The sequence below is a fragment of the Oncorhynchus clarkii genome, unplaced genomic scaffold, assembly GCF_045791955.1.
Source record: "Oncorhynchus clarkii lewisi isolate Uvic-CL-2024 unplaced genomic scaffold, UVic_Ocla_1.0 unplaced_contig_6759_pilon_pilon, whole genome shotgun sequence".
In the NCBI taxonomy this organism is placed as follows: Eukaryota; Metazoa; Chordata; class Actinopteri; order Salmoniformes; family Salmonidae; genus Oncorhynchus; species Oncorhynchus clarkii.
The window spans coordinates 1-15,237 of record NW_027261003.1 but is presented as its reverse complement, the minus strand read 5'-3'; the positions used below and the strand labels follow the sequence as shown (position 1 = coordinate 15,237).

The 15,237-nt window shown below is 42.2% G+C and overlaps 2 protein-coding genes and 4 non-coding genes across 8 annotated transcripts in view; all 6 read left to right on the top strand.

The window, feature by feature from the left end:
* Window positions 1-4,610, top strand: part of LOC139403148 (calcium uptake protein 3, mitochondrial-like) — a 49,230-nt gene extending 44,620 nt beyond the window's left edge. For all 3 annotated transcript variants that reach the window (XM_071146856.1, XM_071146854.1, XM_071146855.1), the window contains 4 exons: window positions 1,140-1,248; window positions 1,492-1,649; window positions 2,462-2,526; window positions 3,072-4,610. In XM_071146856.1, the coding sequence (XP_071002957.1) occupies window positions 1,140-1,248; window positions 1,492-1,649; window positions 2,462-2,526; window positions 3,072-3,078 (339 nt within the window). In that variant the 3' untranslated portion in view covers window positions 3,079-4,610. The remainder of the gene's footprint in view (window positions 1-1,139; window positions 1,249-1,491; window positions 1,650-2,461; window positions 2,527-3,071) is intronic.
* Window positions 4,611-5,785: 1,175 nt separating this feature from the next.
* LOC139403149 (small nucleolar RNA U3) lies at window positions 5,786-6,001 on the top strand. Its single transcript, XR_011633286.1, has one exon. It is a non-coding gene; the product is annotated as a small nucleolar RNA U3 (small nucleolar RNA).
* A 507-nt stretch (window positions 6,002-6,508) lies between these two features.
* Window positions 6,509-6,724, top strand: LOC139403153 (small nucleolar RNA U3). The gene has a single exon (XR_011633289.1). It is a non-coding gene; the product is annotated as a small nucleolar RNA U3 (small nucleolar RNA).
* A 2,249-nt stretch (window positions 6,725-8,973) lies between these two features.
* On the top strand, window positions 8,974-9,189 carry LOC139403151 (small nucleolar RNA U3). The gene has a single exon (XR_011633288.1). It is a non-coding gene; the product is annotated as a small nucleolar RNA U3 (small nucleolar RNA).
* Window positions 9,190-9,698: 509 nt separating this feature from the next.
* Window positions 9,699-9,914, top strand: LOC139403150 (small nucleolar RNA U3). Its single transcript, XR_011633287.1, has one exon. It is a non-coding gene; the product is annotated as a small nucleolar RNA U3 (small nucleolar RNA).
* A 635-nt stretch (window positions 9,915-10,549) lies between these two features.
* On the top strand, window positions 10,550-14,669 carry LOC139403146 (vacuolar protein sorting-associated protein 37A-like). The gene is made up of 6 exons (XM_071146852.1): window positions 10,550-10,980; window positions 11,448-11,522; window positions 11,837-11,954; window positions 12,185-12,285; window positions 12,590-12,791; window positions 14,460-14,669. Exons 1-6 carry the CDS (start codon window positions 10,871-10,873, stop codon window positions 14,556-14,558), a joined length of 705 nt encoding a protein of 234 aa, XP_071002953.1. The 5' UTR covers window positions 10,550-10,870; the 3' UTR covers window positions 14,559-14,669.
* The last annotated feature ends 568 nt before the right edge of the window (window positions 14,670-15,237 follow it).

Genomic DNA, 15,237 nt, shown 5'->3' with positions numbered 1-15,237 from the left:
ATTACCACGAGTCTGTCCTCCCCAATTAAGGTGTGACCAGCCTCCTGCGTCTCATACCTTTCTTTTATTCTTTGTTTTAGTGTGATGCAGCTCGGGCTGAAATGAGTGATACCTACAGACAGACTATTGGTGGTCACTAGAGCATGCCTTCACCTCTTGTGGAACCTTGGGCTCCAGCCATCAAAGCCAATAGCTCTGTTAGATCAATGGAACGACCACCACAAACTAATATAGGTCTTCTTTAATTACCCATTTTTCTCCCCAATTTCCTGGTATCCAATTGGTAGTTACAGTCTTGTCGCATCGCTGCAACTCCCGTACGGACTCAGGAGAAGCGAAGGTCGAGATCCGTGCATCCTCCGAAACACAACACAGCCGCACTGCTTCTTGACACAACGCCGCTTAACTCGGAAGCCAGCCACACCAATGTGTCGGAGGAAACACTGTACACCTGGTGACCTGGTCAGCGTGCACTGCGCCCGGCCCGCCACAGGAGTCGCTAGTGCGCGATGGGACAAGAACATCTCTGCCGGGCCAAACCCTCCCCTAACCCGATGACGCTGGGCCAATTGCGTGCCGCCCCATGACTCTCCCGGTCGCGGCCGGCTGCGACAGAGCCTGGACTCGAACCAGCCTTAGACCACTGCGCCACTCGGGAGGCCCATAACTAATATATGTCTACATGTTCCACACTGCAAACCAGTGTGTGTCTACGTTTCTAATAATGAAGTTTGATTTTCAAGGATGAAATCCCAGAAAGCCTTGCGTTGTGAAACTTGTGAAACCTGTGAACCTCTATTTTTGCAGTGGCGCTGCACAGATGATCAGCTCTCACAACGTCTGCAGAAGGAACCACTCAGGAACCACATTCATAGCTGATACACAAACGTATTAAATGTGTAGCATGGTTGTGTCATTCCCGGGCCTAGTCCCTACAGTCAAAGGGGCCAAAGTTGCATGGGTCAATGGTCACATGATCATACCATCGTCACCAATTTGACCATCATCACTAATGGGTTTGAGCTTGAAGCATCCCCCCCTATTCCGAGAACTGCAAGAGCTGTCTGTCACTCCGTGTCCGTTAAAGATTGCTCTGTGTGTCACACTTATATGGGATCCCCTGTCTTTTTACTTCACAGGGCATCACCTTCGACGAGTTCCGCTCCTTCTTCCAATTCCTCAACAACCTGGAGGACTTTGCCATCGCCATGCAGATGTACAACTTTGCCAGTCGCTCCATTGGCCAAGGTAAGCCTCCATTTTAGGATTTCATATCTGTGGAGATATTTCCCTTTCGCTCAATAGTCTCTTGTGAATAATGGCTGTAGGTGACTTTTCTCCTCCGTCTTGTTCTCTTTTTTTGTATCCCCCTCTCTTCCTGTCTCTCCCATCTGTATCTTGTCTCTGTCTTCCTCTATTGCTTTCCCACCCCTTCTCCCTCTCCCTCCCCTCTATATATCCCCCACCGTGCTCTCTCTCTCTCTCTCTCAGATGAGTTTGGGCGGGCTGTGTACGTGGCCACGGGCCTGAAGCTGACACGCCACCTGGTCCACACCATCTTCAAGATCTTTGACGTGGACCACGACGACCAGCTGAGCTACAAGGAGTTCATCGGCATTATGAAGGACCGGCTGCACCGCGGAGGGAGGGTAGGGACAGAGAGAGGGGGAGGACTGAGGTAGAGAGAGAGGGAAAGGGGAAGGGAGAATTTGGGTGAGAGAGAGAGGGGGTGGGGGGGTGAAAGGAGGTAAGGTGGGAGGGAAAGGCGAGAGAAGAAAGATGGATAGGGAGAGAGAGAGAAGGATGAAGAGAGAGAGGGGGGGGGTATGAAGAGTGAGAGATAGGGAGAAAGTGAGAATGATCTAGTTTGGTTTTCCATCACTAGAAATTTGTCATGCTCTCATTTTATTTTATGTTACACTTGGACAATGTAATTTGATTCTAGCTTTTGACTGTTAACTTTAGTCGACAGCCATAAAAGTGGTGGCAGTTTTAAGATCTTTATCTAGAGCAAATCTAGTTACACAGTTATATGGAGGTCTGTAGTGTTGTAAATGACTACCTTCCCTGCACTTCCAAAGTATTTTACTGCCCCCTAGTGGTATGTGAAGTTAAACAGTTACAATTGTCATCATGACTAGGGCCCAGAGTTTTTCCTAGTCAGATAAGGCATGTGGTCAGAGAAAACTCCTAGGCCCTACACATGACAGTTGCATAATCAGGAAATAGGTATGAATTCATTCTAATACTACGCCAATCAATCGCTCTTGAACGGGTCCTACGTTGATGTCCTATGCATGGGGTCTTGAGTCTGAAATATTACTGTTCAATTTCTTTTGGCCTCGTCGTCCTGGCTTCCCTTTTGACTAACAGCATCCCAATACCCCCTCCTTATATTTCCTCTCTCTCTCGCTTTTCCCACCCTATCTGTTTCTTCCACTCTGCTGCTCACAAACCCCAGGGCTACAAAACCGCAGAGCGATTCACTTCCTTCAAGTCCTGTATGAAGAAGGAGCTAGCTGGCAGATAAGTATTACCCACAATCCACTCATCTCTTATCTCATCTATGACCTATAACCTCTGACCTATTCTCAATGGACCTGCGAACCGCAGCTCTGTCTGTCTCGATGACCCATAACCTCTGACCTATTCTTAATGGACCTGCGAACCGCAGCTCTGTCTGTCTCGATGACCTATAACCTCTGACCTATTCCGTTTATACTTAAAAGATCTGGATAGATTGACACAATATCACTTTAAGACCAATCAAGTCCTTTCAGATCACCTACAGAAGCATATCAGGACTATGGTGCATCTATGCAAGTATCCAATGATAATAACTTAAAATACCCTACAATCTCTTCCAGTATTGTTACAAGAAATATAGTCTGGCCCAGATCTGTTTGTGCTGCCTTGACAACTAACGCCAAACAATGACCATAGGAGTTGGAAAGACAGCATAAAACAGATCTGGGACCAGGCTACAAGAAATAAGCACAGTCCTGTGTATTAGTCTATATCCTGCATCCCGGCTAAATTCCCTGTTTAATGGTACCATTGTCATTGTTTACCAGGTGAACAGGAAACAACATGCCTCCTTCCCCATCTGCCTGCGTGCCGAGGCCAGGAAACAGATCCGCCAACTCTAGAGGAGGTTCCAGGCTAGGCTTTAAAGAAGGAGGAAGAGGATGATGAGGAGAGGAAGAGGAGGAAGATGAGGAGAATAGGATGACGAAGGTGAGGATGAAGACAAGGAAAAGAGATGGAGGGGGACTGGAGGTGAAGGATTCCATGAACAATCTGCAGGGGAACATTGTGGTTTTAAGTCTGCGTTCTCAGCCACCACCCCCTCCACTAGCATGCAGAGAAGCTGCCGTTTTGCAACAGACATCTCATTGGTTTCAGTTCTCCTGTTTATCCAATCGTGGATCAATTCCGCAATCCATTTTCCTCCCATTGCAAGTAGGCCAGTGATGCATAGCCTACACTACTGCACCTAGTATTTAAGCAGTACTCGCCAAACATTTGAAAAGCACACAAAATTGACAGTTTAAAGAAAGTTGTAACTAATCTCTGATTACTGATAATATTGAACGATTTATGGTAAAAAATAAAAAATGCTCGTATCACATTAAGGTTTGTAATATAATAATATATAATAATGGTCAAATAAAGACTGTGACTTACATTACAGTAAGAGCCTGCATGGTCAAGTGTAGTATCTGTATCAAATGCCTTTACCAGTGAGAGTAAGGTATGGGAGAAGGAAGAGAATCTTAATGTCTTAATCATGTCTTTTTCTATTCATGCTTTTTTCCAGTTTACACAGGCCTACTTGCATATATTCAGCAGCAAGTTTGGTCATCTGGCTAGATAATAAAGATCGCCTACAAATGCAATGAATTCTACAATGAAGCAATAGTAGTATGTTTTTGAAATGCTTGCAATTGATGATCTTCCAAATGAGAGAAAGAGAGAGCAAGATCATGATATTCCTTTAAGACTCCTTGTCTTCTGTCTGTTGTGTGTGTTACGCTTGTAATGATTAGGCGGGGAAGAAGTCTAACTTTTTTTCATGTGTGCCTTGTTTTCTACATGTCTTCCCTGTCAAAACTAATTCCATTCCAGCAACAAATTTCGTTGAAAGTGTACTTTTTCGGAAAGCAAATTGCTGACCTGCCCTCCTACCAGTGTACTGTGCAACCTAGGTTTCCTTGATTCACTATGTAATTGACCAACATTTCACCTCAATTGGTAGTGATTATATTTATTTATTGAATTATTAATCTGTTTGTAATATAAATCTACTTAACAGCAATATTATGAGCAGACGTTTTGATTTTAAGTTTGGACCAGTAAGCATGATAGTGATGTAATTATGTTCAACGATTCAAGGTGTATCTCTGTATTTAGTTTGAATATTAAATAACTTAAATGGTTTGACTTAACTGATTTATAGTTACTCTGCGTATTTGCGTTATATTAGACGCTATAGAACATATAAACACATTTCTCGACCATTCCCTCAACCAAGCGGTGAAGTGTATGGTTGGTGTGAAAAGACCTTGACAGAATGCAAGTGAAAAGTGTGATGAATGCACGAATAAAGACTTTTGAAGGGAACATAATGGCACACTGTATTTGTTTTTTCAGCCAACTACATAGAATGGACATGCGCACGTGGGCTTTACATTTTTTTTCACCGCAAAAGTTGTATTATCAGCTGACATGCACCTGCGACATGAACGATATAACTTTATTTGGCAGCGCTGGGTAGCTACATTTTCAATCATCCATTTGTATGGGTTTTTTTCTAAAAAGACTGCAGTTGGTTTATTTTCATTTCATCAACTGAGCACTGCGAAGGCTAGCTGTGAGCTGCTGGCACCTGAATTGGGGAGGACTGGCTTGTGGTAATAATTGAGCGGACTCAAACACGGTTCCCATGGGTTTGCTGTCATTCAATTCTTCGTTCTATACATTATTATGAGCGTCCTTAGCAGTCTCCTGTGGCTGCTGGTAAGTTCAGCGAAAAATTAGATGTAGCTGTTAGTTGGCTAGCTAACGCAAATTCCTAGCCTCTCACTGTCAGATAACGTTACTCAGTAAAGTTTTGCCAGGTTGACACATTAAAACGTATTTCTATAATTACGGCCGTGACACCAGCTTGTGTAGCCAGCTACGTTTAATAATGCTTTAATGAATGCGTTTTTACTTATTTAATCATATCTTTATATTAATGTTATTGTGCCGTTATTTCGCAAAGCAGATCAATTTGTGGCGTAGCGCGCTTTTCTTTTGAAAAGTGGAACGAGACATGCGTTCTTATGATTCCGTCAGGACACTTCTCCCCAACGCACCAGTACGCTCATCAATCGATTCCACCATGTAAATATAATGTCTTCGAAACTTCTTGTGCAGATTTCACTATAATAACGCGAAAAAATACACATATGTAAACACATTTTTCAATATGGTCATGTTTTAAATTTACAAAGAACAAGTGCATCATTATATGAAGTTGACCGCGAGCTCAGCTCTGCCGCCACAGTCAACAGTGCTTGTTACCAGCAAGGTATTGTGGGTACTGACATTCACAGAATATTAATACATTTTTAGATATAATTATTGTAATTGGCGTACATTTTATCAAGAATATTGTGTGTCCATGAACGGGTGTATATTTACCTCTGTAAATCTCGCAGACAATGACACTTTAGATTAAACCGTTAGTGGAAATGCTTGTCCCGACATAGACTTCCCCTGCGTTGCCCAAAGATACGTTAAGACTATACTTTCAGGGATCATTTCTATAGTTCTTGACTTGAGAAATGTGTTTCTAAAGTGTTAGATCTCGTAACCCACGATGATGAGATGCGATATTCCCTTCTGAGCGCGAAGCGGGCTTTGAGTAATGATTCAGTTCATCCGCTCTCTGCCATTGATGACCGTTCTTTGCTTCCTTGTGGAGCATTGAGGGAGGGAATATGATCAGAGTGGTTAGCGCTTAATATTGTTAATATTAACTTATTTTGTCATGTATTGTAGTTCAGGTTATTAAATAGTTTCTCACCATTATACAACACAGTTGGTTCCTGTTTTCCTTGCTATGACGTTCTATAGGAGATATGTGATTTGAATCCAGTCAGAACTCTACCTTTTCAATTACATTTGATTTCTAAAAATGTTTTTCTTGTATTTTCTCTATTGTGGGCTATTGACTTTTTCAGCCAATGCCAGTCCCATAAAAACTGGAATGAGTTCCTTCTGGCACCTCCCTCATTTGCAGTTATATTGTGGAGCAACTTCAAAATGTATTTTATGAAGCTTTCTTGGGCATAAAACACGACAATAACTGATTCCTTATGTGACCTATTAATGAAAAGTAGCCCGATAAGCATGATTTCGGCCACATGGTACTATATAGTGTGCTCTTTATACGGTGGGAAACCGTTAGTGAGAATAGCAGCTCCAACAGAGGCTACCCTCGCTCGCCCTCAACTTATTTAAGACTATACTTTCAGGGATCATTTCTATAGTTCTTGACTTGAGAAATGTGTTTCTAAAGTGTTAGATCTCGTAACCCACGATGATGAGATGCGATATTCCCTTCTGAGCGCGAAGCGGGCTTTGAGTAATGATTCAGTTCATCCGCTCTCTGCCGTTGATGACCGTTCTTTGCTTCCTTGTGGAGCATTGAGGGAGGGAATATGATCAGAGTGGTTATCGCTTAATATTGTTAATATTATCTTTTTCGTGTTGTAGTTCAGGTTACTAATTGATTTATCACCGTTACACAGATGGTTTCAATACTAAATAACCATTATTTTGACAGCGCATAGATGATTTATTTGAGCGCTGGTGTACCATCCTGAACAAATGCTCTATTGATTTAATGACATTAATTCTTGACCAGTTGAAACATGATTTTATTGAAATGGATAACACGATTAAAGACAAACGCATATTCTACAAATAGCTGTTAATGATGATGGCATATTCAATGAACTGATGAAAACTAACCAAGCGCTCCAGGACAAGTTGTCTACAGAAATAAAGGAACTTAAAATCAAGAAATTCAACCAAGACAAAAAAGACCAGGCCGATGGTAAAAGTTACTTCTAAAGAAACCCTGACAAGGGAGGTCCTGTACCTCCTCTCCATGACAGACGGGCGGGAGGGATGCCGCTTACTTCTATCCACCCCCGTCTGATCAATGCTCTACAACCAGCGCCTCATCGCCTTCCAATGGTCGTTTTTTATTCAACGTGAGACTGAACGGACGGAAGGGCGGAGGAGGCCGCAGGCACGCGCATCGACGAGATGCCGCACCCGACGGGGTAAGAAGAAACCACTATCAGAGGCAGAGGAGACCATTCACACGGTCCCAGAACCCACGGGACTGTGTCTTTAATTTATCAAGCAAGATATTGAGCCCTGCCCATTTCTCTTTGCTTAATAAAGGGTTATATTTTGTGCCTTACAACCCAGTGCAACGATTTTGATGTTAAGGTAGACATGTTTAAGTTTTTTAGAAACATCCGTTTAAGGGAATACTTTAGCTCCCCTAATCCTGACATTTCTATTGAACCAGTAGGTTGCTCTCCTGCGCATACTCCGACTCCTTTTAGAAGCAAGAGTTATTTTATACCTCCGGCCAATCGCAATCACTCTATCGAGACATATTGCAGACTTGTTGAAAAATATGTTGCTCATCTCCGTAAGAACAAACAGGAGTCCAAATCTTTCCATATACAATCCGATACGTCAGTCCTTATTCACCCCTGGATAGGACAGTTTATGTAATTGAGTGTCATAGACAGCTGCTTGACAACACCTTTTACAAGAAACTCAGAAGTGACCCTACTTCCAAATTTCAGAATACTGTCTTTACTGTCCTAGATGGGTATTTCAGTTCTGGTCAGATAACCAAAAAAGAACATGTGGGGAAAAACTTGTTCTGATTGGCTGGGCCTGGCTCCCCAGTGGGCTGGGCCTGGCTCCCCAGTGGGCCTGGCCCCTGCTCAGTCAAATCAAATTATATTGGTCACATAAACATATTTAGCAGATGTTATTGCAGGTGTAACGAAATGCTGTTGCGCCTTCTTCACCTTGCTGTCTGTGTGGGTGGACCATTTCAGATTGTCAGTGATGTGTATTCTGAGAAACTTGAAGCTTTCCACCTTCTCCACTGTCGTCCTGTCGATGTGGATAGGGGCATGCTCCCTCTGCTGTTTGCTGAAGTCCACAATCAGCTCCTTCGTTTTGTTGACGTTGAGGGAGAGGGTATTTTCCTGCACCACTCCGCCCCTCACCTCCTCCCTGTAGGGTGTCTCGTCAATGTTGGTAATTAGGCCTACTACTGCTGTGTCGTCTGCGAACATGATGATTGAGTTGGAGGCGTGCGTGGTCACGCAGTCATAGGGGGAACAGGGACGACAGGACCGGGCTGAGAAGGCACCTTTGTCATGTGAAATCCATCGATTAGGGCCTAATTTATTTATTTCAATTGAACAATTTCCTTATATGAACTATCACAGTAAAATAGTTTACATTGTTCTAGTTGCCTTTATATTTGTGTTCAGTATTAAATAATAAATATATTATCGAACGTATACCACTGGGGTTTTCAGCCAATGGTAGTAGTCGCCCAAAAACTGAGCAGCCTCTGGTAGGTACCTCCCATTATTTAATTTTAGGCAACTGGAGAATGTATTCTGTTAATCTGGGACATATGTGCTTTTTGTGAGCCAGTAAATTATATTATATGTCCATTAACTGTTACTTTACATTCAATACAATGTGATACCTGATACGGGTCAATAGTAAGGCTGCTGCCACGTGCTGCTGTATCGCGCTCTGCATACAGTGAGAAGCGACTGTAGGTAGTGACAGTGAGGGAGGGAGCTGTGAAACCGTCAGTCAGACTGATTGCTCCAACATGGCCTAAGCTTGCTCGCCCAAAGATACGTTAAGACTATACTTTCAGGGATCATTTCTATAGTTCTTGACTTGAGAAATGTGTTTCTAAAGTGTTAGATCTCGTAACCCACGATGATGAGATGCGATATTCCCTTCTGAGCGCGAAGCGGGCTTTGAGTAATGACTCAGTTCATCCGCTCTCTGCCATTGATGACCGTTCTTTGCTTCCTTGTGGAGCATTGAGGGAGGGAATATGATCAGAGTGGTTAGCGCTTAATGTTGTTAATATTAACTTCTTTGGTACATGTAGTGTAGTTCAGGTTATTAAATAGTTTATCACCATTATACAACACAGTTGGTTCCTGTTTTCCTTGCTATGACGTTCTATAGGAGATATGTGATTTGAATCCAGTCAGAACTCTACCTTTTCAATTACATTTGATTTCTAAAAATGTTTTTCTTGTATTTTCTCTATTGTGGGCTATTGACTTTTTCAGCCAATGCCAGTCCCATAAAAACTGCAATGAGTACCTTCTGGCACCTCCCTCATTTGCACAGTTATATTGTGGAGCAACTTCAAAATGTCTTTTATGAAGCTTTCTTGGGCATAAAACACGACAATAACTGATTCCTTATGTGACCTATTAATGAAAAGTAGCCCGATAAGCATGATTTCGGCCACATGGTACTATATAGTGTGCTCTTTGTACATGGGAAACCGTTAGTGAGAATAGCAGCTCCAACAGAGGCTACCCTCGCTCGCCCTCAACTTATTTAAGACTATACTTTCAGGGATCATTTCTATAGTTCTTGACTTGAGAAATGTGTTTCTAAAGTGTTAGATCTCGTAATCCACGATGATGAGATGCGATATTCCCTTCTGAGCGCGAAGCGGGCTTTGAGTAATGATTTAGTTCATCCGCTCTCTGCCATTGATGACCGTTCTTTGCTTCCTTGTGGAGCATTGAGGGAGGGAATATGATCAGAGTGGTTAGCGCTTAATATTGTTAATATTAACTTCTTTCGTACATGTATTGTAGTTCAGGTTATTAAGTGGTTTCTCACCGTAACACAGAGTGATTAGATTTAGTTTGTGTAAATCAAACAAGAAATCTGATCATAACTGGTATGTATAGACCAAATGTAATGTCAATAGTAGGTGGTATAGTAACGTTTATGTGCCGGCTGTTATCATGGTATTTACTTTATCATTAGGCTTATATAAGAGTGAAAACATGCAATGTATTCTTTCACCAGGTCATGATAAAGTAACGTTAATTGAATTAGAGGGGCAGTTCTTAAACCTTCTAGAGTATTTTTCCCCTATTGCCCAATCGATGTTATTTGTAGTGACAGTAGAAACCATAGGAATGCTGTGGTACAAACTGTAAAACAAATGGTGACGTCATTGAAGTATGCGCATTGACCTCTCAACTCCTGATGCGGAGAATGTAAAAAAAAACATTACAATTATGTTACATTTGTCACAACAGTATTGAGAACAATTTCATTCCTTTTAAATATATCTCAGTATAGTTTGTTATTTTCCCCCCAAAATACTTGTACATTTACCTTCCTGGTTTCTTTGTGTACAGTGAGGTAGTACGCAAACTACTTAATCATGCTCGTACACAACGAGGGTTGTTGTCTTCCTATTATCCGTTTATGTGCTCGGTAGCTACTAAGCTTACCAAGAATGACAGTGCCAATTTTGGATAAATGCTTCAAGCGGAGAAATTGAATAGTTATTTTTTACGACCATCTAAGATATGCCATACTGAAAGTTATCGCTGTGCAAGTAGCTAGAAGGTACAAGCTAGCGAATATTGGCTACATCTCGACGGGGTTTTCTCCTTCCCTTGTCTGTTCTTGTTGAGGCTGGATAGTGATTTATTAATTCATTAGCTAGCTAGTCATTAAGTTCAAGCTCGTGCCCAGCCAGAATAGGATGAACTGGCTTTTCCCCTCATCCAAGGGTTCCGGACCTCTCCCACCTTTTAATAGCTTGCAGCAACAAAGACAACGGCAGATCGAGTCTCTCAAAGCTGCCCACTCCAGGTAAATCAACATCACGTACTAGCAATGCTAACTAGCTAGTTATGGCTAATCCGTGGCTTGTCAGCCTTGATAGCTAGCTAAAGTATTTGCTACTATTTAAAGCGTTGTCACAAGGTGTAATTAGTGTGTATCGTGCGATGTCTAGCTAGCTAACGTTAGTGCCCCCATCGCAACACCGACAGTTGATGGGACTAGGTCAGATTAAGGTATTATGTATTGTTTACAAGTAACATTAGAGAGAGGTGCCCCTCAGCGCTCTTCTAGATAGTCAGCCTAACTTTATAGGTGACATAATTGTAACGTTATGTAACTAATATGAACAATATGTCTAATGTATACGTGTGTCACTATCTTTTTCAATATACTAGCTAGCTAAATACGTTTTGGATTGACGTGTCAAAGTATTGTGTGTAAGGTGGATAAACTCGTTTGTATCAATCGAAACATGTAACGTTATTCTCCTACAGTTTAGCCGAGATCCAGAAAGATGTGGAGTACAGAATCCCTTTCACAGTCAACAACTCAACCATCAGCGTCAACATGTGAGCGAGCTGCACGTTTACAGATTTCGCATTAACAGATGAATATATATGTTTACGTTTTAGCATCAACATATGAGCATGTTGTCCCATCAGTGTCAACATGTGTGTAAACCCCAATAGCTCATCCTGCCATTGGTTTACAGTACAGCTGGGTTAATCTTCCATTTACTTGGCTATGTCTGACTTGTTGATTATTTCTTGCACGATCAACAGTACTCAAACCCTCAGAACTCATAGGCTACTATCACTTTCAATGACCTCTCTCTCTACCTTTCTCCCCCCTATCTCCCTCATCTCTTTCTCGTCCTCTGCAGCTTGCTTCCGCCTCAGTTTCCCCAGGAGAAACCAGTAGTCAGTGTGTACCCTCCAGTAGGACATCACCTGGTAGACAGCAACAATGGCACCATGGTTACCAGCCCCCTCATTACCAATGTAAGTCCTTCTCAACTAGATATGATGTTATTTAGGTCTACTCAACCATACAAGAGACAAGGGAAGTTAAGTCTGTGGTGATCTGAATGGTAGCCATTTGATGTTTTTCTCTAGGTATTTATACTTGTTTCGTTACTAGTTCATTGTCTGTATAAGGGCAGGTGTTGACATGGATGCAAACATTTGGTATTCATGTGCTTGTCATGAAGCTAACAGGCCTATGTTCTCAGTTTGGAATGCACTCAGATCTGGGCAAAGTCATCCAGAGTCTCCTGGATGAGTTCTGGAAGAGTCCACCGGTCCTGACGTCTGGCCCCACCGGCTTCCCTTAGTCAGTACCACACACACACACATAACATGTCATCATGTAATCCTTTGTTGGCCGTTGAAGGCAAATTCTTTGGGTTGCGTGTAATACGCAATGAAAGGACGATGAAAAGGTGTACAAAGTCACATGAGACAGCCATAATAACTGCCATAGCTTTACAGTAAAGGATACAAGGAGGCAGAAATACTAGCTCAGTGACTAGTGTCATTTAACTGAGTACTGTTTCTTCACAAAGGGAGCCCATTCTCATCAGCTTTCTGTTTCTCCCATCTTTCCTCCCTGCCATCTCTCTCTCTCTGTTGTGCAGTAACATGTACAAGCCGTCGGGGATGCCTCCCTACCCCACACAGAGCTTCCACTACGGGCTGCGACCCGTGGGCCCCACCCCGCCCCCCATGCCTCATGCGGGTGTAGAAGGAGCTCACGGTCACTGCCCTCCCTGGGCAGCAGCCCCTGTCTATGGCCTCATCACCGACCTGCCTCTCCCCGTACCCACCGCAGACTCCCAGGTAAACGCACTACCACAGGTTCATTGAAGTGTAGTTTACCCAGTAGATATCTGGCTAATACTGACCGACATAATACCTAAATGTATAAGTTAAGGAGACTACTTGGCATGCAGTTTAGACGCCCCAAGAGGTTTAATGTAGCAATGTTTCATCAGGACAGACAAATACCCACAGACGAGAGGTCGACCGATTAATCGGAATGGGCGATTAATTAGGGCCGATTTCAAGTTTTCATAACAATCAGCAATCAGTATTTTTGGGCGCCGATTTAAAAAAGCATTTTTTTTTTATATACCTTTATTTAACTAGGCAAGTCAGTTAAGAACACATTCTTATTTTCAATTACAGCCTAGGAACGGTGGGTTAACTGCCTTGTTCAGGGGCAGAACGACAGATTTTCACCTTGTCAGCTCGGGGGATCCAATCTTGCAGCCTTACAGTTAACTAGTCAAACAATAACGACCTGCCTCTTACACGAATGTAGTAAGCCAAGGTAAGTTGCTAGCTAGCATTAAACTTATCTTATAAAAAATAATCAATCATAACCACTAGTTAACTACACATGGTTGATGATATTACTAGATATTACCTAGCGTGCCCTGCGTTGCATATAATCTGACTGAGCATACAAGTATCTAAGTATCTGACTGAGCGGTGGTAGGCAGAAGCAGCATTCAAACAGCACTTTTGTGCGTTTTGCCAGCAGCTCTTCGTTGTGCGTCAAGCATTGCGCTGTTTATGACTTCAAGCCTATCAACTCCCGAGATGAGGCTGGTGTAACCCGAAGTGAAATGGCTAGCTAGTTAGCGCGCGCTAATAGCGTTTCAAACGTCACTCGCTCTGAGCCTTCTAGTAGTTGTTCCCCATGCTCTGCATGGGTAACGCTGCTTCGATGGTGGCTGTTGTCGTTGTGTTGCTGGTTCGAGCCCAGTGAGGAGCGAGGAGAGGGACGGAAGCTATACTGTTACAATGGCAATACTAAAGTGCCTATAAGAACATCCAATAGTCAAAGGTTAATGAAATACAAATGGTATAGAGGGAAATAGTCCTATAATTCCTATAATAACTACAACCTAAAACTTCTTACCTGGGAATATTGAAGACTCATGTTAAAAGGAACCACCAGCTTTCATATGTTCTGAGCAAGGAACTTAAACATTAGCTTTCTTACATGGCACATATTGCACTTTTACTTTCTTCTCCAACACTATGTTTTTCCATTATTTAAACCAAATTGAACATGTTTCATCATTTACTTGAGGCTAAATGTATTTTATTGATGTATTATATTAAGTTAAAATAAGTGTTCATTCAGTATTGTTGTAATTGTCATTATTACAAATAAATAAATAAAAATCGTCCGATTAATCCAATAATCGGTATCGGCGTTGAAAAATCATAATCGGTCGACCTCTACCACAGACTGACCTATTCTTCTAGTTAGAATCATTGGGGGCATCTATTATATTATACTTTATTTTCAAAACACCTCACCACCAGCCCTAAGCACACAATACCTTAACAACTGTTGCCAGGCACTGAGGCCTGTCAGTCACCTGCGGACTAGAGCTTCTGTGCTGGAGTACTGCTGTGATGGTCAAGTGCTTAGCTACTTGTTTTATGTGTTTGTTAGCTACATAAGACGTGATATCACTCTGTCTGCAACAGGCTGGTTTGAACGGCCACATGTACAAGATGCCTGAGATTCCTGAAACATTTCCTGAGCTGTCTGAAATGAGGTATGTGCATTCTGCCACTGGAGTTTAATACGTCGCCCACTTTTTGGGCCGTTGAGTCCAAAGGGTAACGTATGAGGACATGACTCAAAGAAACGTTTAGATATAATGATATGTATATAGGTTTCAGTGGAGGCTGGTGGGAGGAGCTATAGGAGGACAGGCTCATTGTAATGGCTGGAATGGTATCAAACATATGGAAACCACATGTTTGACTTTGTTCCATGAATTCCATTTCATCCATTTCAATGAGCCAGTCCTCCTATACCTCGTCCCACCAATTTTCACTGAGAGGCATGTAAATAATTGACAGCCAATGATCAATCAGGGATATTCCATCTTGTTTGGACAATAAAGTTATATTGTCTTCCAATTCTGAACCTTCACGTTTGGGTTTCAATCACTTAATCCCACATCAACCTACATATTAGCGTTTTCCTCTCTCTCCCATGTTTGTTATTTATTTTTATTTTTACAGGGACAACGTTTTAGTAAAAGTGCCAGTTTAGCCAGCCGGCTAATTTTCAACCGCAGTCCCTGGGCAGGATATTAAAAGCAATGACAATATCAATACAGACAAACAATGAGCATTAAGCACATTCAGAGTAACATATGACAAGCAACACGTAGCACGCAGACAGAGAAACATAGAACAAAATTAACACGTAGCACGCAGACAGAGAAACATATAACAGGCAGACAGAGCAACG